A 22,617-nucleotide genomic window follows, 5' to 3' on the forward strand; every position below is an offset into this window, starting at 1 on the left:
TCCCACTTGGCTTGAAAACATCCTCACTGTCTCTACATCCTTTTGCACATATAAATGAGACACAAGTGTTACGCTTCTGCATCAGTTCAACACTTCCCTGTCATCCCACCCCAACACTGAGGTGCTGTTCTCTGTACCTTGTCAAGGAGGGCATTCTGCCAGAGTCTGAACATCATCATGTACGTCCTGTCTCGGGCCCCAAAGGAAGTAAAAAAGTGCTGAATGGGAAGAGGTGGAGAGAAACATCAGTTCCGAAAAGGCCCAGAAAGGGGGAGAGGAAGAGACAGGCGTGTTTGGATCACTTTCCAGCCGCAGCTCAAAGGGGGACTGGGCAAGCCAAACAGCACAGCTGCTCAGCCTGCAGGACAGTAGCTAGCTCTCAGCTAGCTCGGGGTGCTGCTGCAGAGCCCAGCTCTACCCGCCCCACGCACAGGGCGGCTCGCGTTCGGCTGCACCTGAGGGCTGCAGAAGCTCTGCACCTCCCTTTCTCCCCTCGGTGCTTCCCTCCAGCCCCCAGGCACCACAAGCAGGCGATGTGGAACCAGCCCCCAGAGGCAGCTAAACACACTCCACACTCCCCTGCCCCTGAAATCCGCACAGAGGCCCCCGACGTGGAGGATTCAAGGGAATACCTTTTCAGTGTCAGTGCAAACTTGGATGGCATTAGGAATGAGCCGTGCTGTTTTTTCCTTGGTCATCGAGCAGATATCCTTCAAGCGGACTGTCAGCTACAGTCACAGCCATGCAGAGAGGGGAAGGGAGAAAATGGAAGCAGGTAGAGAGAGACACGGATGAGAAAGGCAATGGAAAGAGTGCTTTTAAGGTTGCCAGCAACTCTGCTGACATAAAACACATGCTCAGTGGGACAGTGTGAGAGCCTCACCAGCGTTTCCCAGCGGAAGATGTTGCTGTAAAAGCAGATCCAGTTTTCGGAGAGGTAGAGGCGGCCCTGCAGGAGAATGTCTCTCTGAAGCGCGCATGAGTAATCTGTGGGCAGAGAACATGATAATTAAGGAGAATCAGCAATCAGGCAGGACAGCCTAAGGGCGAGGACGAGCAGCAGCACCAAGAGAAGAAGCTACTTGGCACAATCCTGCAGAAAGCCACAGGCAGAGCGGAAGGTGCTGGGCCGCGTGTGCTGCTCTATCCTCTAGTCCGGGATTCCTCCCAGGACACACCACAGGCGAGCTGTCTTGCCCACTGACTATCTGCAGGGCATCCTCCAGAATATTTTCAGATTTTAACCTGTGTTTTCCCTGTCACTTTCTCGCACCATTTTTCATCTCTCCCCATTTAAGCATCCTCAACCATTTGTGTTCCTCTCCCATGTGCATCTTTGCGCAGCACGAAACATGCCATGAGATCAGCGGTTACATAAAGGAACAGATGCAGTGCCCTGGGCAGTCACTAGTCTGTGGCATCCATGGATGCAGGGAGGACAGACACGTGTGGTAGGGAGCCCGGGCATATAGGGAAACCCATCAACAACAGCAAGGAGGGCGACTGTCCACAAGAAAGCGGTACCGGCTACTTCCTTGGCACAAGCTCCTTGAAGGGAAAGAAGCTGCACGCCCCGGAGCGGGGCTGCCCCTGGGCACTGCGGCACCATGGGACCGGCCTTACCTACGATGAGACGCTCTGTGTCAGGAAGCTGCTTGAAGAGTTTCCTGAAATCTTCGTTCCGTTGTTTGTATGTGGGGCTCAACACCTGTAAATAACAGAATGCCTGTTAAAGAGAGGGGCAGGCATGAGCATGGAGAAATGGAGCGGGAGAACAGGAGCACCTTGGCAAGGAGGAAGGGGATCAGATGCACTTACAAAGCGTGAGGCCAGGAGCTCCCATCCCAGCAGACATATGGATGGGAGGATTTGGGATTTAGCGCATTAAGTGAGAGGAAGAGGAGAACCTGCCTGGTCAAGGAAAGAGCGAGAACAGAGCAGAGGGGCTTTGCCTGGCGGGCAGCAACACGAAACAGCCGGTGGCAGCGGGAGGAGCTGCCCTCCCTGCCGGGGCAGCCCCACAGCCGTGGCGGCGCCGCTCCCCACCAGGGCAGGAGCCCCGATGATGAAGGGGAGCGAAGGGGCCTGCAGCGCCCGCTCTCCCGCTCCTGCGGCCAGGCCTGCACCTCCCGGCACACGAGGAGGACGTTTCCCCTGCACGACCCTCACAACCGCGCTGAGCACACAGCAGCGGCGCTGCTGGGGCCGCAGCACGGGGGATAGGAAGGGTGTTTAGCATTAGCCTTGCAATATTTTCAAATGCTGTCAAATGGAAGAAGGAAACGCAGACCCACTACCACACAGAAACCAATGCCTTCCTTCTCCAATACAGTAAACCAGAAACTCTCCCTTGAAGTCTGGCTGCACTCCACGGTCCACATTTTAATAAGATTCATTAATAAATCTGTATTTTTCAATAGCTCAGCACTTCAGATATTTCCTCCATGCTTTGGGCCCAAAAGGTGGTGTTTCACTTCTGAATAAAACACACAAACTAACAGATAGAAGAAACACATTTTTACACAGCAAAGATCGCGCCTGAACATCAGGTGAGAGACCTTGGCCAGAGATGGGCTCCAGCAAGAGCCCAAGCCCAGTATTTCCTGGGGCAGGCAGAGAGGATTGGAATGGAGAGGGAATAGAGATCCTCGTCAGACCTGAGCTTTGGGTTCAGTGCCTCACAGCAAGCACCCTTAGCAGAGCGGCTGCCGTGGCCAGGGATGCTCCACATCCTCCCCTGCATCAGGGATGTCCTGACCTGTCCAAAACCTGCATCCTACCAGACCCTCCAGTTCAGCACCAGAACCTCGGTTACAAACGGCTCAGTTCAGAGACACTCACAGCTGGAATTTCATCTGATCCGCGGCTGATACGTTCGTGGGACACATCGAGAAGCCCCTCCAGGTCCCGGAGCAGGCTCGGGAATTCCTGGTGCAGCGCAAGATCCCAGAGAGCCCCGCACTCCAGCAGGGAGTCCATGGCGTTCCCTCCGCACCGCACAGACCCCCGCGCTCTCGGTCAAACCCTGCTTTTCCTCTTCCTGCTGTCACTGTCCTTGTTCGGATCCAGCGGAGCCTGGCAGGAGCGCACGTGCCGTCCCCTGAGGTGCCTCTGCGGAGCCGGGCGAGCGCGCGGCGGCAGCGGCGCATTGGGGAGCAACCTTTGCTCCCGGCAGCGCGCGCAGGGGATCCCGCGGCGGAGCGGCCCCGCGGCGCTCGGAGCTGCAGCTCGGCCCCTTGCGCGCGGCGCTAGCGGGGAAGCCCAGCTCCGGCTGCCGGCCCCAGCGGCGAGGAGCGGCTCCGCGGCACCTCCAGCTCCCGCTGCTCCTGCAACGCAGAGGGCAGGGCTCGAGGCCGGCAGCGCCGCTCGGACACCCCGGCCGGGGCCGCTCTCCGGGGGCGGCTCTGCTCTTCGGCAATGTTCCCCGTGGAGGGAGCGGCTGGGGAGATACCAAAATGACTCGCACATGCTTTGAGTTACTGTAGCTGCCTAGCTCCGCCGGCCAATGCCCTGCAGTAACCCGGGCTCAGCCCTGCCTCCCAGCAGATGTTTCCTGGAATGGAAAGTTGTTGGACACAGTGTGTGTTGGGGGAGGCGCGTGGGGCGCTGGAGTAAGAAGAGACCGGTCTAAAGAATACAGCAATGATGAAATCCGCCTTGCGAGCCCCAAACAACTGGAGCTCAGAGCGGCCGCGAGCCGCACTGAAACCCTCATTCCTCGGACAGGGCGGGCAGCCAGGCAGCTCTGTGCATTTCTGCGCCCGCGGCCTCGCCGCAGCCCCTGCTCGGCACCGGGACAGGCACCGGAGCACCCAGGAGCGCCGGCCCAACGGGCTCCTCGCGGATTCGCCGCCCCGCCGCGCAGAGCGCACGCAGGGTACGCGGAGGTGGGGACAGTAAACATTAACTCTAGGGCAAACACGCAGAGACAGCGCAGGGTGGCACTGGCGAGGGTGGGGAGCGGGGGCCGGGGTAAGGGTGGCTCTGCCACGCAAGGGCTCCCTGGGGCCGGGCAGCATGCGAGGAGCCCCGAGGAAGGCAGCGTCCTGCGCAGCTCGTGCCACCGAGAACGGCGGGGAGGCGGGAGGGAGGAGCAGTTATTCCTGCAAACTGCAGCGCTGCAAGTCACAGGGGACACGGGGACCGCGCCGAGGTGACCGCATTCCCCAAGGTCTCCCCCCGCTTCTCCCTGCCACCCGCCTGGTGACGCGCGCTCTTGCGCCAGCAGGACACAAGCCCAAAGCAGACGCCCTTACGCTCAAACCCGTGTCCTCCCTGAAGCTCACGGGGCTCTGTGCTCTTCCTCTGGAGAGCAAAGAAGAAAACGCACCAGGACAAGAAGAAAAGGTCTCTTGCCAAATCCCATCACGGCCTTGGTTCACGCCCTTTCTCCCACTTGTCACTCTGCTAGGGACAGCAAGCCCCAAGTGCGTTGGTAGCACCAAAAGGAGAACACACAAGGAGACAGAAGACGTTGCAAATATCTTGAGGAAAAAGTAGAGAAAAAGGAATCCTGGAGAGAAAAAGGGAAAGGTTCCAACCAGCAAAGACGGATGCAGGGCTGCAAGGACAGAAAGACCAGTTAAAAGCAGCTGACTGCTGTGACCATGTGGGAACGCTGGCCCCTGAGCAGCGGTGCTCCGGGCAGTTTTGGGGAGCGGTGTTCTCCGGGCAAGGACTGCCTTTCCGGCTAGTGTTGGTACAGCATGTGGCACCCGGGCTTGCCAGAGCGACACCAAGAACAAGGTGGGGCATTTGCTCTGAGCATGCATTTCATGGAAAACGAGTGGGGGAAGCTGAAGTGCAAGGTTTCGTGGAGGGACAGCCCCGACACAATCATTTCTGGAGCTGCTCTCAGTGCAGAAAGCACTGGGGTAACCCGAATGGTCCACGTGCCAGGAAGATCCTGCCTGGAAGCGTTGGCAAAGAGGGAGGCTGCATCAAGCAGAGGTGCTGGGGCACCTTTGGCAATGCCAGTAGTGCCCGGCAGGACCGACTGCCCTCCCGGAGCTGTGACCCATCCCTATTCGCACAGCGCTGCTTTTATCTGGCCAGAAGGCCTCTAGAAACTAGGACGCAGTTTTTGGTTTGGTTTTTAGGGAAAATAACTCGGGTTTTAAGGAAAATAACTGGGGTGGGGAAAACCACAAAGAACGCAGCCAGTGCTTACTCTCCGGATGTACTGTCTCTCATGCTGAAAATACATGGAGGAAAAACAAGAGAACACAGAGATAAGATAGAGAGGACATGAACACACAGGAGACCCACAGAAGCAGAGCACAGCCAAGCATCATGCAGCAGGGGATGGATCTCAGTCAGGAGCAGCTCTTGAGTAAAACGACCTCTAGCTGCAGCCATGGACTTCACATTTTCGCTGTTCCCTGTCCACGTGCCCATTCGGGCAGCTGGATCTGCCCAACCTGCCTGTCTCAACAGCTCCCCAGCGCCGCCTCCCTGCCAGCCTGCCCTGCTGTGCTCCGTGCTGCCATTCCGACTGCCCCAGCCCACGCTCCGGACTCCCAGCCGCCTTCTCCAAACTGGCTCTTCCACAGCCCCGTGAGGGGGTTTGCGCTGGGGCCTCGGCAAGGAGGAGGGCTCTGCTGCGGCCAGGGCTCGCTGGCAGCCGGGGGCCCAGCGCGCGGCCCCTCGCGCCTGCAGGGCAGAAAGGAGACCCATGCAGGAGCACGAGGTGCTCTGTGTTCCTGGGAGGCCGACAGAGCAGAATTCCTCTCTCCCCCAAACCGCCCTGAGAGATGCAAAGGGTTTGCACGGTGGCGGCTCTGGCACCACAGCGAGACACAAACTCTGCTGGGACCCTGGGCAGGCCAGGATTGGAGATCACCAGAAGTGTGACAGAAAAGGCAGAGCTTTAGCTCCCTCTCTCTGGCATCCTTCCCATTCGGATGGTAGTCCTCCTTTGCCACTTCTGCACCATTTTCAACGCCTCTTTTGGGAAATGGCCAGCATAGCCAGTGCCACTGCAAAGCCCCTTTGCACCTTCCCCCTCCCGAGCACCCAACCCGTATTCGCCAAGGGACAAGAGAAACGGGAGTACTTACATTATACCAACTCTGGCTTTTCTGTAAGGACAAAATAAGAGAGAAGCATTAGTTAGCACAGAGATCTTAGGATCAACAAGAAAGACGGACAGAGAAACTAAGTCCAGTTAGTCAGTTGAAAGGGAGATTAAACAGAAGATTTCAGCGGGGTGCACAGCGGAGTCTAACAAACACGGTTATTTCCCGTTACAGGAGCAGAGAGGAGGTCCAACAGCGCGAGTCGCCTATAGGAAGCACTCGAGGCCACCCGTGCGCGTCCCCACGCAGGCACGCGAGCTCCCCCAGGAGCCGTCTCCCCGCACACCCGCTGGCTGCCCCGTACAAAGCACACCGTGGGCCAAGGCCCTCGTCCAAATGAACAGGGCTGCAGGGATCCGCGAGGAGGCAGGACAGGATTTTCCGAGCAGCGCCCCGAGCAGCGAGCCCGCAGCGCTGGGGCATCGGCAAGGGCTCGGCACCGCCGCTCCCTGCAAGCAGGCGCAGGAAAAGGCCTTACGCAACCCAGCCTACACTGAGCAAAATCAGGGGAATTAAGCTTAATCCAGGGATGCACCACCTTGTGCTCAGGAGCACCGGCTCTAAGACAGAGTGATTTTCCTGCAGATTTGCTTTGCCATCTGTCTGCCTGAATGAGCAAAAGGCATTACTCAGAAATTCCTGGGGAAAAAATCCAGAATCAGCTAGAAGTGGCAGAGAGGACACAGCACCAGTGCTGTCGCTGGGGCTCCTACCGCAGGTTGCACGTGTGGTGGTGCCCGTTGCTGCTCCCCTCTGCTGCATCAGTTACAGGATCTTGCAGCTGATTAGCCCAAACTTGGCTCTTCCAGGGCATCTTCTCCCTTTTCCCCACAACTCTCCTGAGAGCCTCCCTAGTTTGGGTACACACTCCTGCTCTTTGACCAATGAATGTTTCCTTTGCCCTTCTCCATCTGACTTTTTCCTGACACCTTCTTATGGATTTGGTTGTTTCTTTGTTTTAACTGACTCCCAGCTGGTGTCTACGGGGATGGGAACAGTGATAAATCGAGAGAGTACAATGAGGGGGAAGAAAGGAAAAGGAAAAACATGTTCTTACTTTGAGCAGGTTAAGTCTGTCATACTGGAAAAAGAAACCATAAGCATTAGAACTGAAAAGAGAAAAGTATGTGAGTAACAGAGGAAGGGAGTTGCACAGAGGAGTGGAAAAGCTGTCACTGATCTGCAAAGACGATGCTACGGGGGCAGGAAACAGAATTCGTAGTTACCCAGTGGCTGCAACTGGGAAAACCTTCTCTCAGGACACCCTGCGCGCTGGGCTGTGCCAGAGCCTTCCGCTAGCTCCGCTCTGTGTGCCCTGCTCTGCCTTCCAGCCCGCACGGGAGCAGCGGGGCGCCCTGCACGTGGAATGCAGCCGGCTGCCCACCTTCGGGTGCCCGGGGAAGGCCATGCTTCCAGCGGCATGGATACCCCGTGCCCAGGGAAGCAAACGGGCTGTGCTCCCAATCCGAGTACCTCTAGGATCTACGTGATTCATCTGGCTGCTGAACTGCCCTGGCCAAGGAAATAAATTCATGGCAATGGATCTAAAGTAACTAGAATTTCACAATCTACTTAAGGAATGATTCTATCACACACAACAGGAAGGGCAGAAGAAAGGACAGGGCCGAACTCTCAACTGCGCGGCAAAAGGAGGAGATGCAGCAGCCGTAAGCTGCAGAAAGGGAAATTCTCTTTGGACAGAAGGAAAAGCTCTGGAGCAGGGGCCGGCGAGGCTGGGGAAGTGCCCAAGCCGTGCCAGGCCAAGCCCCGGGGCCGGCGGCTCGGCTGGAATTGGAGCCAGGGGCGGCTGTGCAGCCCCCGGGCAGCGCCGCGATGCCCGCACGAGCGCCACGGTTCCCACACGAGCGCTCAGCCTCTCCTGCCGAGCTGCTCCCTCCCACGGCAGCACCGCAGCACGGCAGCGCACGCGGCAGACACGGGAGGGCAGGGGACTCCAAGCACAACTGCCAGCAGCGCTGCCAACACAGCACCAACTCATGGGCTCAAGCTGCTGCCCTTCCCCAGCGAGACGGGGTGGGAAAGCAGCCTGTGGTTATCCTTGCAGGAGGAGAGGAGGTGCGCGGAGCAGAGGAGCACGTTCCATGCTGCCGTGCTACATCTTTCGGAGCACCCTCCTTGCCGAACGGCGTGTCGCTGCCACGAACACGCTCTGCACACACGGGTCGCTCCCCGTTGGCGCCCTCCTGCCAAGTGTCTCCAGCCGGGCCCTGTCCTGACCCACACATCTCCGCTCGCCAGCAGCCCCTTCAGACCTGCTGCTGCCCCAGAGCTGCATTTTCCCACCCCACCTGAGACACAAGCCCCACGACCTTCATTTGTAGCACCCAAGCTACCGGCCCCGTGCACAGGACGGCCTGTCTGCAGACGGGCAGCGACGAGCCCCCCGCAGCCCCCAGCCAGCCTGCACGGCAGAGCCGGCTCCGGGAGGAAGAGGAAGGAGCGCCGTGAGCGTCGCTGCTCACCCGGAGCTTCCCGGGGCGCAGGCAGCCCCGGGGGAGGCCGAGCCGCCACTCGGAGGCTGTGCAAGCCGCCCTGCACGCGGGATGGGGAGCAGCCCCCGGCACTGCTGCCTGCCGCCCTGCTCGGAGGCTGGCACGGACACCGGAGCCCACATCCCACGTGAGCTCGTCTGCAGCCCAAGCGCCCCCAGAGGGATTCTCCACTCGGGACCTTGCAGAGCGAGCCCATGAATTCTCACAATTCATCAGGGACAGGTCTGCTCTAACGGGTTTAGGCTGGGTTCATTTGAAATCACTGATCTCTAATATTTACATCGCACAGGGAAATATAGAGGGGCAGGAAACTGAAAGCGCTGGCCACAAACACAGAAATAACCACAGGCAGGGAGATACAGTGATGGACTGCCATGTCTCCAAGGCAGACAGTGAGCAGAGGGGACAGAGAAGGGATTACGGTGCTGTACAGCCTACCAAAGCCAGCAGATCCTTCTCTGCAAAGACAGCAGCTCTGTCAGAGGAAAAGGAACAGCAAATCTCAAAATAAAGCCTGAAATTACTCGGAGGCAATTGAAGGAGCATGGGGAAGAGGCCAGTGCCCAGGCCACGTGAGCAAATATTGAGATGCCAGTGACACAAGTGAAAGCAGCTTGGCGGCTAGAGGCGGCGGGAGCGCCGGCATTCCCGGGAGCGCCGGGAGAATGCCGGACGGGTCACGGCTCAGCGCCGCGGAGGGCTCTGAGCGGGGACACGGCTCGACACGGGGGCACACGAGACAAAAAAGAAGGCTTACTTTGGAGAGGCGCTTGTGTGACTTAATCGGAGAGAAAGCATGCAGGAATGAAAAGAGAGAAATTAAGGAAAAAGAAATGGCCTCAGAAATCGAGAGGAGGAGAACACCCAACCCCACCGAAAGCACTATATCCCTCTAGACCTTCCTTGTGGCAAGCTCCAAGAATTAATGTCTGGCTTCAGCAGTCCCAACCTTGAATCACAGCGCTTCATGCCGCGGTGATGCCCGTCACCCCTGTGGCCAAGCGTCCCACCGTGCAGCCGCGGTGCGCTCCGTGCCCTGCCTGCCTCCCATCCGCACGGCCTTCCCCGGGCACGGGACGAGCCCGGCGGTCCAGGACGCGGCAGCGCCCGTGTCTGTACATCCCTGCGCGCGGGGGCACGGCTGCCCTCAAGCTGAGAGGTGCCCAGCAGCCACGGGGAAACGCTCTGCCCCTCTGCGGAACACGCGCACACTCGTGCCCTTCAGGGGGGACCGCGAACGCAGCCCCCGTGCCTCACGAACCCCGTTTCCTCTGCTGACACTGACGACAAATGGGGTGAGGACAGGGGCTCCTACGTGCACGGTACTGCCCACCAAGAAACTGGGCAGAGGATCCACCAACTCACTTCACACGAGCCATTAAAGTAAGGCTGTGTAATCACCTATGACACAGGGAATTTGTTCAGACTGAAACACTTCCCTATGCAAAGCTGGAAAGCCACAAATGTCAAAGTCACAGAGCCTCCTAAGGACACAGGGCCTTGACTCCCAATCGTTCCGCCTACAGAGTCCTTCAGAGAGCTGCAGCACAAGCCACGAGCAGCTCAGGAAGTGAAGTCACCACGAGGGTGACAGAGCCGTCTTAAAGCCTGACCTATTCAAACAGCTCCCGGTTAGCAGAGACTCCCGCAGCGCGAGGGGGAAGCAGGAGGGCAGCTGGAGTAAGAAAGGCACAGGGCAAAGGCAGGGCACAGCACCAGCTGCGCAGAGCAGGGCAGACGCGCACGCTGCCGGTCCAGCCGCTCGCTCAGCTCACCTTGGAGTTCTTGGCCCCGCTGCGGCCCGACTGAGAGGAACAGCTCCGCTGGACACCCTGCTCCGGCGTGGAAGGGGATTTGTCCGACGAGTGGTCCGAGCCCTTCTCCACCATGGCGTCTCCCTGGGAGTCCTGAGGCGTCGGGGAGCGGGAGCGCTTGCGCAGGATCGGCGAGCAGGCGGGCGTGCTGCGGTTGGAGTTACTGGCAGTGCTGCGGAAAGAGGGAGCAGAGCCTGTAAGGCGCAGCCGGGCCGCGGAGGAGCTGCCCGCGGCCTCGGGCGCAGCGGGGCCGGGGCCTGTGCCCCAGCACCCCGGCCAAACCCGCCTCCCGCGAGCAGCGCAGCCCCTGCCACAGACACACAGCATCTGCTGCGGGCAAAGATGACTTGAGCTGCGTGTCACTGTCTTTCTCCACCCACTCGTCATCGATCTGCCCACGGAGAAACCCAGGAGAGAACAGGCTCCTGCTCTCCTGGAGGCTCTGAGAGTTTAAAAGCATGAGGTGAGCTTAGGAAAGCCCAACGTGGGCTCCGGAGTGAGGGAAGTCCACAGGTACGCGGAGCTCTGTGCGCATGCAGAACTGCACTGCGCCGTGCCCGTGGGTCCCTCCCCCAGCATTGGGTTGGAAACAAAAGAAAAACTGCACAGAAGCAGACCTGGGCAGCAGCACTGTTTGCAATAGATGAGGTACAGCATGAAGTGAAATTCGGTGAAATTATCAGGGGCTTTTTGGCCTACTGAAATATGCAAAAGGACCAGGTTTCTCACAGATTTTCAAACGATGCAGCTGAAGTGGCTATTTCACTTCTTTTTCTCCTCCCTGTTGCATTTCCCGTTAGGTTCGAGATACACAAACTCTTTTAGCAATCCAGCGCAGTGCCCCTCACCGGCTGAGCTGCGGCTAGGAGCACCAAGCACAACCAGCCACTGCACACACAAGTGCTGGGGAAACGGTGCTAAAACTGCAACCTTATCCAACCTGCTTCCAGAACTCACAAGGACTTGGAATAGCCCTCCTGTGATGATTAAGAGCTGCACTGCTGCTGTCCATGCTGTGCAAGAGTCCATGCAGCACCCCGTTTCCTCAATCTTGCTGCGCACGCTTGGTTCCACACAAATCCATCGCTTTGAGAGGTCCCAGAAACGCAAGGCAGGAGCTTGAGGCCAGTCCTTCTCAGGGGCTCTGCGAACCCCGAGGTTTCCGCGCACCAGCGCCTCATTCGCAGTCACGTGAATTCACGCTCACAAGTTTCACTCCGAGTTTCACCCTCAAGCAGCTCGGAATAACCATGGCCAAGCATCAGCAAGGCTCCCGCCTGCCCTCAGCTCAGGGGCCGGAGCAGCCCCGGGTTCCGCCGGCGCTGGGGCGGGCGCCGGGCACGTGCAGGGCCGCGGCGCCTCCCCCGCTCGCGGAGCGGTGCCCAACGCGCTCCGCGTTGCCATGGCGCGCGGGGCCTGCGGGCCAGCGGCGCTGGCGCCTGCAGCGCCCAGGCGGCCTGACCCACTTCGAACGTCCGAACAGCAGCAGTGAACGCTGCTGAACGCGGGCGGGCAAGACAAGCCCACCTAGGGCGCACCTAGGGGACGGCGGCAGGAGGAGCGGCGCGTCGAGGCACAACGCAGGGCTCCACAACTGCGCTGCACAAGGAATGCTGGGCACCAGGGCCCGCGTCAGCCACGGACCCGAGCGTTTCCTCGTGCTCTCCGCACGGGACGCCGTGCGTGCCGTGTCTCACCTGCGCTTCCCGAGCTCCTAGGCAGTGACGGAGGAGCCTTGCAGGGATACAACCAGGGGCTGCTCACAAGGGCTTGCACAGAGCAGCAAAGGCTGCAGAGGCCAAGAAGGCGCCTCGAACTGCCTGTAGCACAGGAAGAGTTAATTCTGCTCAGAAGCAGCGAGCAAGGGGGTGAATTAGACGCCCACAAAGATACTTCTCTGTGATACAGTCTGACATCACCGGGAGAAGAGGAGATTCACAGACTCATTATGCAGTCTACCAAGCAGCAAGCAGATGGGACCGACTTCTGATCATTGCCAACCTACACTCGCTTCGAATCGACAGCGCCCAGAGGTTGTGGAAACCTCCCTGCACCCTCAGCCCGCTCCCCTGCCCAAAGCACCAGCACCGGGCAAGCCTCGCATTCACTGCCCAGGAAAGGGAAAAAAAGAAAGCGTTAAATTTAAAAACAGGAAGACACGTAGGGCTGCGCAGAAATTGGGCAGTATTTCATGACAGTGGCCTGAAAAATGTACCACAGAATAGTAACCTTTCTGTACGTTTTTCTAAACAGCCATTCAGTTTTTAACTCGGCCAAGAACTGCTCTGATCATTAGGAGGTTTCACAGAAAGGTGCTCCTCTTCTATGAAATTCAATAGCACATTTACATATTCATGAGATGAAATTAATAAAATGACTGTGCTCCAGGGGATTAGCAAATCACTGCAAGCGCTAGGAAGGAATCTGCCTTCTACTCGCACAGGGCCCTGCGAGGCTGGTCAGATGCACTATTGATCGTGTCGCTGTGCTCTCCACCAGAGAGGACATCGGCTCGGAGGGACACAAGAGGTGACACCTCACGTGAGGTCCTGCGCTGTGCTGGAACAACGGCCCCACAACCAGCAGCTCTTGAGGATGGGCTGCAGCTCCAGCCCACAGCTTGGCTATGCAGAACTCTGCAACTCGCGGTGCAGGGATGCCAGCCTTCCTCCTCCCTCCCGCTGCAGCCTCGGCGGCGCTGAGGGCATCCCGGGACTGTATCTGTAGCTGCAGGTAGTGTCCTCAAACACAGCTTGTGGCAGGGCTTTTATAACCTACAGATTAAATGTCTAATGAAGCCTCGCAGCACGCCTGACAAGTGACAAGGCGGGGGTGGATGGGGATATTGTGTATCTCGGGCCTGGAAGATGGAGCTAGAGCTTTACATCTTCCCCCTCACTACCTGCCTGCTGCTCGTCAGCATCAGCTTTCACAGGTAATGAAGGGTGTCATGCTTAGAGCTGGGCTCAGACCGCTTGCTTCTGCTCAGCCCTTTATGCTCCATCACTTTAGCATTCAGAAAACAACAAGGCTCCATGTTCTCCCTTCCAGCTCTCTGGTTTTCGGGGACATGAGCCGGTGGGAGCTTCCCTTGGCAAAAGCCTGGGCACCCTAAGGCATGTCACTGATGGAAAATACGTTCCTGAGACCTGGCGTAAAGCTTCCTTGCACCCTTCCAAGCCCAAAGCTGCACTGTAGATCGACCAGCTTCCAAAGGAGTGTTCCTGAAGATGCATTTCACTCACAAAGCAGAGACACTAACACGCTGTCTCTGAGCAACGCAGTGATTTCCACAATGGGCAGGGCAATGCTCGCCACCAGCAACCTAAGAAAAACACTTTTTTTTAGGGAATGGAGGCTCATCCGATCCTCCCTGCCGGAAAACACACACAATGCAGCGAGCCTCCCCCTCCGAGGGCGAACCCCTGCCCCAAAGAGCGCGCAAACCAGCCCACCTGCACCGCTCTGCACGCTGGCCTGCTGATGAGACACAAAGCAACCCGCGAGCTCCCCACGACAGCAAGTACACGGACGCAGAGAGGGACGCCAAGCGGAGCCGGACAGCGGGCACGGCCCGGGCCCTGCCGCAAGGCGGGGAGCACATGGGCAAACAAACCCGGTGTCCTGCAGCGGCTCCCCCTCCGCTGCCTCCACGTACCCCGTGGTGGGGAGGGAAACAACGGGCGCAGGGGAACGGGAGGCGTAAGGGGAAAGGAGGAGGGCGGGGGGCGCGAGCTGCACACAACAACAGTCGCATTCGCTCGGCTGTTGTCTGCAACAATCACAAAGGTCCCCGCGGCGGAGGCAGGGCACGTGCCGGGGAGAACAAGAGGAAAAAGCCCCGGGCTCGGCGGAACGAGCCCAAGCATCCCCGCAGCGTGATGTCACGGCGCCGCGTCCGAGCCCCCGAAGCGAAAGCAGCAGCAGCGCAGCCAACATGGACTCCGGCTTTAATCTGCCTCGCGAGCGCGTGGCTCGGACCGTAGCCCGTGCCGGGCAAGCGGTGCGGCGCAGGGCAGAGCGGCGGGCTCCTGCGGCTCCATCTTGCTCACGCTTGCATGCAGGCACACACACGCTCGGCGGCACCGCGAGGCGGGCAGGGGCAGCGGGAGAGCAGCACTAACCTGGTAGCCATTAGGGCCGGCGGCGCGGCGCAGCAGCGAGGAATTCATTCATTCAGGCGCTCGTGCGGCGGGGAAGGGCGAGGGTGGGCGAGCGGCGCGGTGGGAGGGTACTCACCTCCCGCAGCATCGCAGAGCCCCTCCTGGCGCCGGGGGGCGGGCGAGGCGCGGGGGGCGTCACGGCTGCCGAGCCCCCGGCCCGGCCCGGCCGGCCGCCCCGCGTGGCGCCGGCCCCGCTCGCTCGGCGCGCCGCTGCGCGCCCTTTACGTAACGCGGGCCCCAGCGCCGCCCGCGCGGCCCCTGCGCAGGGGAAGCTCCGCTCGCCGCGCCGAGCGCTGCCAGAACGGCACCTCCTGAGCTGCCCGAGGGGATTAGCTCCACTGCCGCAGACACCGCGGGACTCACGCAGAATAAGGTGACCTCCACTCAATCCAGCCTCCTCCGCCAGCAGGCTAATTTGGTTTGATTTTTCATGGCTGCCCGCATGTAAACAGGTCTCAGGTTTTTAAGCCACTTATCAAAGGAAAGTTTACAGCCCCGGCGGCACTCTGGCGATGGCTTCTCTGTTGTTGCATTTCACCCACCCCTGGCAACGTGTAAAATGCTCCATTGTTTGCTCTTCTCCTTACAGCCAGCCACGGCTTTCAGCGCTCATGTCCCAGAAGAGCATCTCTCCAAAAGGCTGAGCATCCATCACGTGGCAATAACCCGGATCGATGGGAGCGGGCGACACGCTGGGCTAGGAATCGGTGCTCAGCCCCTGCACGGTTCCCGTGCTCTGCTGCTTTGCAACTGAAAGCATCTATCACCTCGCGCCCCCCTGGACTAGGCCTCAGTAACAGCAACTGCATCTCCTTTACCCTGCTGGAAGAATATACATACACATAAATGGATCCACTATGTTCATAAATGCCCTCCACCTACAGATCCAGCTGCTCGATGGCAATCCTGCGACATCCTTCTTAGGCCCAAGCCTCTTGCTACACCTTCTCTGTTTACAGTACTGCCCATCGCAAACACCCAAAACACAAGTCATCTGTTATGCCAGACCTAAACCTGGCTCACAAAATCTGATTTCATACAAGCAGACCTGGGTTTGCTCCTCTGAATTTACCACACATTCACAGAGGCTGTGCTCTCAAGATACTCTCTGAAATCAGGAGCGAAGGTGAAGTTCCTCACACATTTACATCTCTACAAGCGATGCTAGGCTTTAACGATGCACATCCCCACAAGGACAGAGCTTTTTACCTGTGTGGGATCCTATCCTTGAGCAGCACGAGATGCAAAGCTAGGATAGATAAAGGCAGGGAAGAATCAGGGCCAAACCCTGCATCATTTACCCACACATATATGGACCTTTCATCCATACAGAAACCTGTGCAAATTTTGCAGTGCCTTCTTCTCAAGATGAAATGTTTGGTTCCCTGGATGACACTTCTCTGGTGTGCTCTGCGGCTGGAGAAACCAACCAGCCACAGCGTTGGAGTCCTCACCAAAACCGCAGCAGCATTTCTGCAGCGCAAACTTAAGCATTAACGGCAATACAGCAAAATCTCATTACCCAGTCAGAAAAAACGAAGCCATCAGCAGCACCATTAGAGCTTCCGACGTGCATTTTTATTTGTATCTGTGCCTACTACAAGTTTCAAGTGTTTATGACAGTTTATGATGCAATGGCACCTCTGTATCCAAAGGATGGGGCAATTCCCCCTGAAACGCTGTGTCTTGGACTATCTGTAGTTTGAACGCACCAACGACGCAGATAAACTGCCCAGGGGTCAGAGAAGAGCAAATGAATGACTAAATACAAAGCACTCAGTCTGCTCAACTTAAACAAGAGGTCAAGGAAGGACAAACTTCAAATATTTACTCAGAACACAAGTTTGGCAACGCTGGTAACAGCTGAAAGGAGAACAGCACCGAGCGCTGCGAGGCCAAGCTAGCAAATTCACGCTGCGAGAGGGACGCGTCTTGCTAAGGCAAACCAAAGGAACCATTGGACTACTTCAAGGCTACATTATCCACCTCTGGAAAAGAGTAAAAAGTGAGATTTTGTGTTTTTATAAATGTGCAGTACCTCAAATAGAAACAGAAGCCTATTCAGGAAAGTCAGGAAAGTCACCTTCCAGCTAACAGGAGATCAGAAGAGCTGATCTTCTGCTTTTACAGTCTTTGAATCTTCTATGTTTTCCTTCTGACAGATAAAGGAGAGCAGCCGGTGCAAGAAGAACTTTGCAAAGTTTTGTCTGAGCGACGGCTAAGGCTTCCCAGAGATCCTCTTTTCCAACAACCACCCGGCAGCGAGCAGGGTTTCTGCAGCGCTCGCTGCCGGTGCGAGCCGTCCCGCTCCGCCAGGCCCGCCGTAACACAAGCTGCCTCATACATATTGCAGCCCACAGGTGACAGCAAACCATGCACTCCCCAAGTAATTAAAGCTGGCGATGGACACACAGGAGACGTAGAGCTGTAGAGCTACAAGTGGGTTTGGGATGAGCTGTGTCCTCCTAACGCAACCCTGCTCTCCCCACCAGCCACACCAGTGACACAGAAGCAGCACACTGAAAACCTGTCTGCGGAATGTCTGGGAGTGATGAGCAGCTGGGTTTGAAAACAGAGGAGATTTCTCATTCCCCTTGCCCAATAGCTTGTCATCTAACTGCAGTAAGACCTTCTCTGAAAAGCCAAGGCCCCGGGGGCACGGACTCTCCCTGCACCTCTGCGGTCCGGCTCCGCGGAGCGACACGGAGCGCGGGCGAGCTCTGCCTTGGCTCCCGGAGAGCAGCCCGAGCAGAAGCTCCCGCAGGCCGCGCGGCCACAGCGACGTCTGCAGATGCAGCGGCTGCTCGGGGCGCAGTGGCGGGGAGGAGGCAGCATCATGTGCTCCGGGGAGGAAGAGGGGGAGGAGGAGAACAAGGAGAGAGCGAACAAAGTGTCAACATCTTAACTGGGACACACAAAGAGCCCCTTCTTGGTAAGAACTTAATCCAGGATTAACAAGGGGTCAGCTACCTCCACAAGGAGCCTGCACTAGAAGGAGCTAATTAGCTCTCCATAATTGCTCACAAGGAACCACACGGAACTGGAGATGTTCACAGGAGCGGATCCCACCTCACCTAGGCAACATGGTCCCAGCTGATCTCACCACCATGCTCCAGGAACCAGCATGGGGCTCCTAGAAGCAGGAAGGGTGAATGACATTGGGAAAAGCGATGCGGGCAGCGGGGCTCAGCCGCGGGAACAGGCCTGAGGATGAGCCCGGCGAGAGCTGGAGTCTGCATCAGGCAGGACACACCTGCAGTGCGGCCAGACAGACTCTTCTCCACCGCCCAACATCACATCTGCCATTGCCCAAGGTCCGCACCTAAGTACAGAGCTGCTTCCACGGCCAGCAGCATCCATGAGGATACGTAATGCAGTTCCCATCCTCCTTAATTCAGGGAGATACCTGCAAACCAGGAGAAGGACAGCCCAAGGTAAACCAGCCAAATCGGCTTCCGAGCCCCAGCTCGGCCCTGTCCGGCAGAATCCTCTCCCACCAGGAGCAGGAAAGGGAAGGGACGGCACAAAGCGGGTGCCGTGGGGACCACGCGCGAGCCGGAGGCTTCAGGGGCTGCTGCACTACCTCCCCCAAGCACCCCCAAACACCCATGGACACAGAGCTGACCAGGTGTCCATTTTCTCAGTCATGCAGCCCTTATTTTGCAGTGATTTCCATCATCTGAAACTTTGAATTTCTAATGGTTTGAGTGTAAAGACAGAACAGGAACTTCAATAATAGTTCAATGAAAATTCCCACTGAAAACTTCTTGTGCATGTTGATCACCTGCAGAACGAACTGAAATCTTTCAGAGAAGTAAAAGCTACACACAAAAATGTGAAACGCCTGTCCTGGTGTGCCAATAAGCTATTGAATACTTTCTCCCAGAGGCACATGCACTGTGTACGTGAATACAGGGCCCGTGTACTTATAAACCAGCTTACCAGGAGCATCGATAACGCTGTCAGAGCTCTCTCTTGGCTCGTGCACTAATAAAAGTAACACCAGTATTTACTTACTCTGTGGGCACTTGCAGATGCACAGAAGGGGTGGCTCACCAGTGCAGAACACGCACCAGCACCAACAGCAGTAACAGGTCATCCCTTCAGGACAGGCCCCGTGGAAGCGCTGCAGCAGAGCCTCCCTCATCTCCCTGTGTGTCCCCATTTGTCAGCCCTGTCACTGAGGTGGCAATGCCACGTCCCTGCCCTGGCGGCTGCGCTCGCTGACGGAGCCACGCGCCGCTCTCTAGGCACCGCTCTGCGCGTGAGGCTGCCGCAGCCATCTCTGCTCCCAGGGATGCGGGAACAACGTCGCACACGCTGTCCCTCTGCAGGTCCAGCACACATCTGGGTGACACCTCAATAGCTGCCATTGCAGGCCGCAAAATGTGCATCTGCTGCCTGTGCCAGCGCCCCAGCTGCCCCCAGCCTCCTGGTACAAGCAGGCCCCGCTCCCTCAGGCCCTGCAGCACCACCGCTGCGCTCCTGCTCCACCCTGCACGGAGCTGCCACAGCTCCGACCCACGGCACAGCTACGGAGAGCGGCGGAGGAAGGGGCCCTGGCTGCCTGCTGCACTGTGCAACACGCTCACGGCGACGCCAGCCTCTCCCCTCCTCAGCACCGCTCCAACACGCTTGCCTACCCCACACAGAACGGGCCTCCCACAGCCTTTCCCAAAGCACTTCCCAATCCCGAACCCGCCCTGAGCTTCCTTCCCAATACCCAGCGTGCTGGGCTCATCCCCACTCTCACTGATTGACTTCCTTGGCCTTGCCTGACCCGTGCTTCCAAGCCGGGCTCACTCCCAAGCCGGCCTGCACGGCTGTGAGGAGAAGGCACCGCTGCCGAGCGCGCTGCCCTGCGGCCTCGCTCCTTGCTCGAGCCCTCCGTGCCAGGGCAGCCCCTTCCCGAGGACGTGCGGCCGCAGGAGGAGCCCTCGGGGAGGCTGAGAGCGAGGCCCGGCGGGCAGCCCACGCCGCTGCTCCCCACGGCCAAAACCACCTGCGAGGCTGCAGGCACCAGCGCTAGGGCAGGGAGCAGCAACCCAGGCAGCAACCTCGCTGCTCCGATGCATTTTATGTTCCCCACAGCAGCTGACAGAAAGATTCCCCTCTCTGATAACGGTTTCGCGTGGCTGGAACAAAGGCTTCTTTGCAACTCGCTGCCCAGCTCTGGCAGCTGAACTGGCTGCTGTCCACTCGGAGCAATGTACTGGCTGTCCCTTTAAGGAAGCCCTCGCTCCCACATCCCGGCCTGCTTAACCCTGGCTGCTCCTCGCTCCACCCGCTCAAGACAGCTCTGAAATTCCCGCATTTCCTCAGCTTGCTGGTTCCCGTGCCCTCCCCTTCCCGCTGCGCCGCAGAGGCTGCTCGGTGCCGGTGCGCGTGCCCGCGTCCCGCACCGTTACACGGGGCTCCTGAGCAGCCCTCCCACCGAGGCGCAGGCAGAGCCACCTGGGCATCCTCAGCACCTCCGACCGCAGCTCCCGCGAGGCTCCGCGCGCCCCGCAGCTCCGGCTGGCCTGGACCTACGTGCAGACGCAGCGGGTCATGGCCAGCGACCGGCAGAGGCAGGGAGCAGCAGAGCCCAGAGGGTGGCAGGGCGAGAGCACAAAGAAACGCAGACATGCTCTCGTAACGGGATACAGGGGCTGAAGAGAGTAATGTGATTCAGAGCTGCACACGCTCGTCAGCCCTGCCGCACGGTAGCTGGTAAAATGTTTGCTCTGTATGATCAGCTAATCTGCACCAGGAACTTCATTATAGGTGCTGTATAATCAGAAAGGGATTCGCATAGAAGAACGAGTTCAAAGGAAGGCAAAACAAAAAGAAGATTCTCAATATTCATGCGTCTCGCGAAAATAAACTTGAAGGGTAAACAAAGCAAAGCAGTCAACAAATATTTGAAGAATGCAAATACCAGGGAGGGAAAGGGAAGCTATTTACCATTAAAAGATTTTAATAACAAAGAACAATGAGATGCAATTAAATCAAGGAAAAAAATAGGCTCCACATTAGTCGAACTTTTGCAGTTGTGAGAAATTGAGACCTGGTATAAGCCCTTCACTCATCATGTTTATAGAAAGCACTGGGTGTTCAGTAATAAAGGCCTAGCAGGGAGCTGGGATTAGCGACTCGGTTCCATCAAGTCTTTTTCTGCCTCCAGATCCCAGAATTGTCCTAACAGGATGGAGACCCACTCCAAAAACTTTCTGGTTACTGCTCTGTCCTAGTGACACGAGACTCTTAAAGACTCTGAGTCTGCACTAGGTTAGGTAAGTGTCAGAGCTGCCTCGGTATCATGATTTATAGAGACTTAAGTCCTAATTTTGACTTCCTCTATTTTTGTTTCCAAACCTCCAAGTGAAACATACCCACATGATCTTGAGTTTCAGGAGGCGAATGTTGCAAAGCTCCATCTAAAACCATCTGAAGTTCTCAGGACTACGAATCGGGGCTGTGATCCTTGACAGGACCTAAGCCCTTACAACAGCTATAATGTTTCCACACATGAACAAGACATGGGTGGCTTTGGGCAATCATCCACACTCAGCTCGTGCCTTTGGACAGGTCACCTGCAAGAAGTGTGGGGGATACAGCAGGCAATCCGCTGTTTTCAACAGTAAGCAATGTCTTCTCACTCAGAAAAGCAGGCTGAGCATCTCCCACAGGTCACACAGCTACCACAGGCAGCATTGTGTCTGGGAGAAATGGCTATGAAGAGGAAACCGCTGGAAAACTGGAAGCCTCAAGCCCAGCCCAGAAGCCGCCCAAGTGGAAGACTTGACTGAAGGAGAAGCTTAGAGAACCTTCCACCATCTTGTACTGAGCCAGCTCCGCGAGAGCAGAACTAAGTTACGGATGGAGATCAAATTTATCCCCACTGAAAGGGATAGCAACTGCGTTTTGTAGCCCAAAATTCCTTACGATTTCAGGCCTTTCTGGCTAGCTGCAGAGATGACTGCTATATCAGCATCGTTCTCTCTTCCCATCATGTTGCCAGCAAACTGGAACATTTTGATTCGAAAGATCCAACTGCAGAATTTGTAAGGAAGGAAAGCCTCTCGCTTCCAAAACGCTGGAACCGAGTTTATAAGTTTTATGCGTGTGGGACATCTTTGATGGGGTTTGTGGAGGATTATCAGTATCTATTTCTTCCTTCTGAATAAAAACACAGAGAAGAAAGATGCAAAGGCAGAAGAATGGATGAATGCAGAGGAGAAAATAATACCAGAACATTTTAACCTTTTCTGGGAAGGTCAGACAATGAAATACATTATGCAACTTCAACTAAACTATCTTGCTAGGACTCTCCAAAAAATCAACAAAGAATTGATCTGAAAATGAATCTTTTATTGACAATGCAGGAGAACACAGTTCATTTTCACCGCACAGGGCAGCCCCTTAAGTCTCTGCAGAATCAACGTGAAATGGAAAATCATGTAAATGGCATCGCTGTTTGAGCACGCATTTAGGAAGGCCAAGGGCAAGAACCGCGGCGAGCCTGCTGCTGGCCTGGTGCCCTCCCTGCATCCCGCAGCACGAAGCGGTGCAGCTGCGGGCAGGCCGCGCTGCTGCGGCTCTCGCACTCCGCTGCGTCCGGCTGCAGAGGAGCGGCGAGCGCGGGGCCAAGGGCACGCGGCGCTGGGGCAGGCTCACACACCCCCTTCCTCCCTTGGTTTCGTGCGCACGCGCGGCACTCGCACAGAACGGGGCCCGAGGGCAGCCGCTTCGGCATGGCTGGATGCAGAGCAACGCTAAGGCGCAGCCCTGCAGCACGTTCACCGAGACCGCTGCTCATCCGCGCTGCTCCCCAGCATCCAACGATGGCTAATTTTAGCTCCGCTGTTCTATAGCCCTACCTAGTTCCCATCCCACCCCCACAACTCTATAATAGATGCTTCCTTCAGCTAAGTAGGGTGTTGGAACATTCAGAGTTTCTTTCTCACCCACAGGCACTAGCGGGAAATGAACTACGGATTTATTTTTAGGTCGAGCCTTTTGCCCTTATTTTCTCTAGAGGTTCCATATAGAAGGTTCAGTGGCTCAG

At 57.3% G+C, this 22,617-nt stretch overlaps 1 protein-coding gene across 2 annotated transcripts in view; it reads right to left on the reverse strand.

Annotated features, from left to right (window-relative positions):
• GRAMD1B (GRAM domain containing 1B) overlaps positions 1–22,617 on the reverse strand; it is a 33,261-nt gene that overhangs the window by 8,301 nt on the left and 2,343 nt on the right. The window contains exons 1-7 of one of the 2 annotated variants that reach the window (XM_088534562.1): positions 14,529–14,605; positions 10,366–10,576; positions 6,060–6,080; positions 1,624–1,708; positions 884–987; positions 633–728; positions 138–218 (exon numbers count right to left, since the gene is read on the reverse strand). In XM_088534562.1, coding sequence (XP_088390688.1) covers positions 138–218; positions 633–728; positions 884–987; positions 1,624–1,708; positions 6,060–6,080; positions 10,366–10,576; positions 14,529–14,539 — 609 coding nt within the window. In that variant the 5' untranslated portion in view covers positions 14,540–14,605. Of the gene's footprint in view, positions 1–137; positions 219–632; positions 729–883; positions 988–1,623; positions 1,709–6,059; positions 6,081–10,365; positions 10,577–14,528; positions 14,606–22,617 lie in introns of those variants that run through there. The other variant, XM_088534561.1, reaches the window with a different exon arrangement.

This window comes from Tinamus guttatus, unplaced genomic scaffold (assembly GCF_059628265.1).
Source record: "Tinamus guttatus ecotype Peru unplaced genomic scaffold, ASM5962826v1 Tinamus_guttatus_pri_ptg000566l, whole genome shotgun sequence".
In the NCBI taxonomy this organism is placed as follows: Eukaryota; Metazoa; Chordata; class Aves; order Tinamiformes; family Tinamidae; genus Tinamus; species Tinamus guttatus.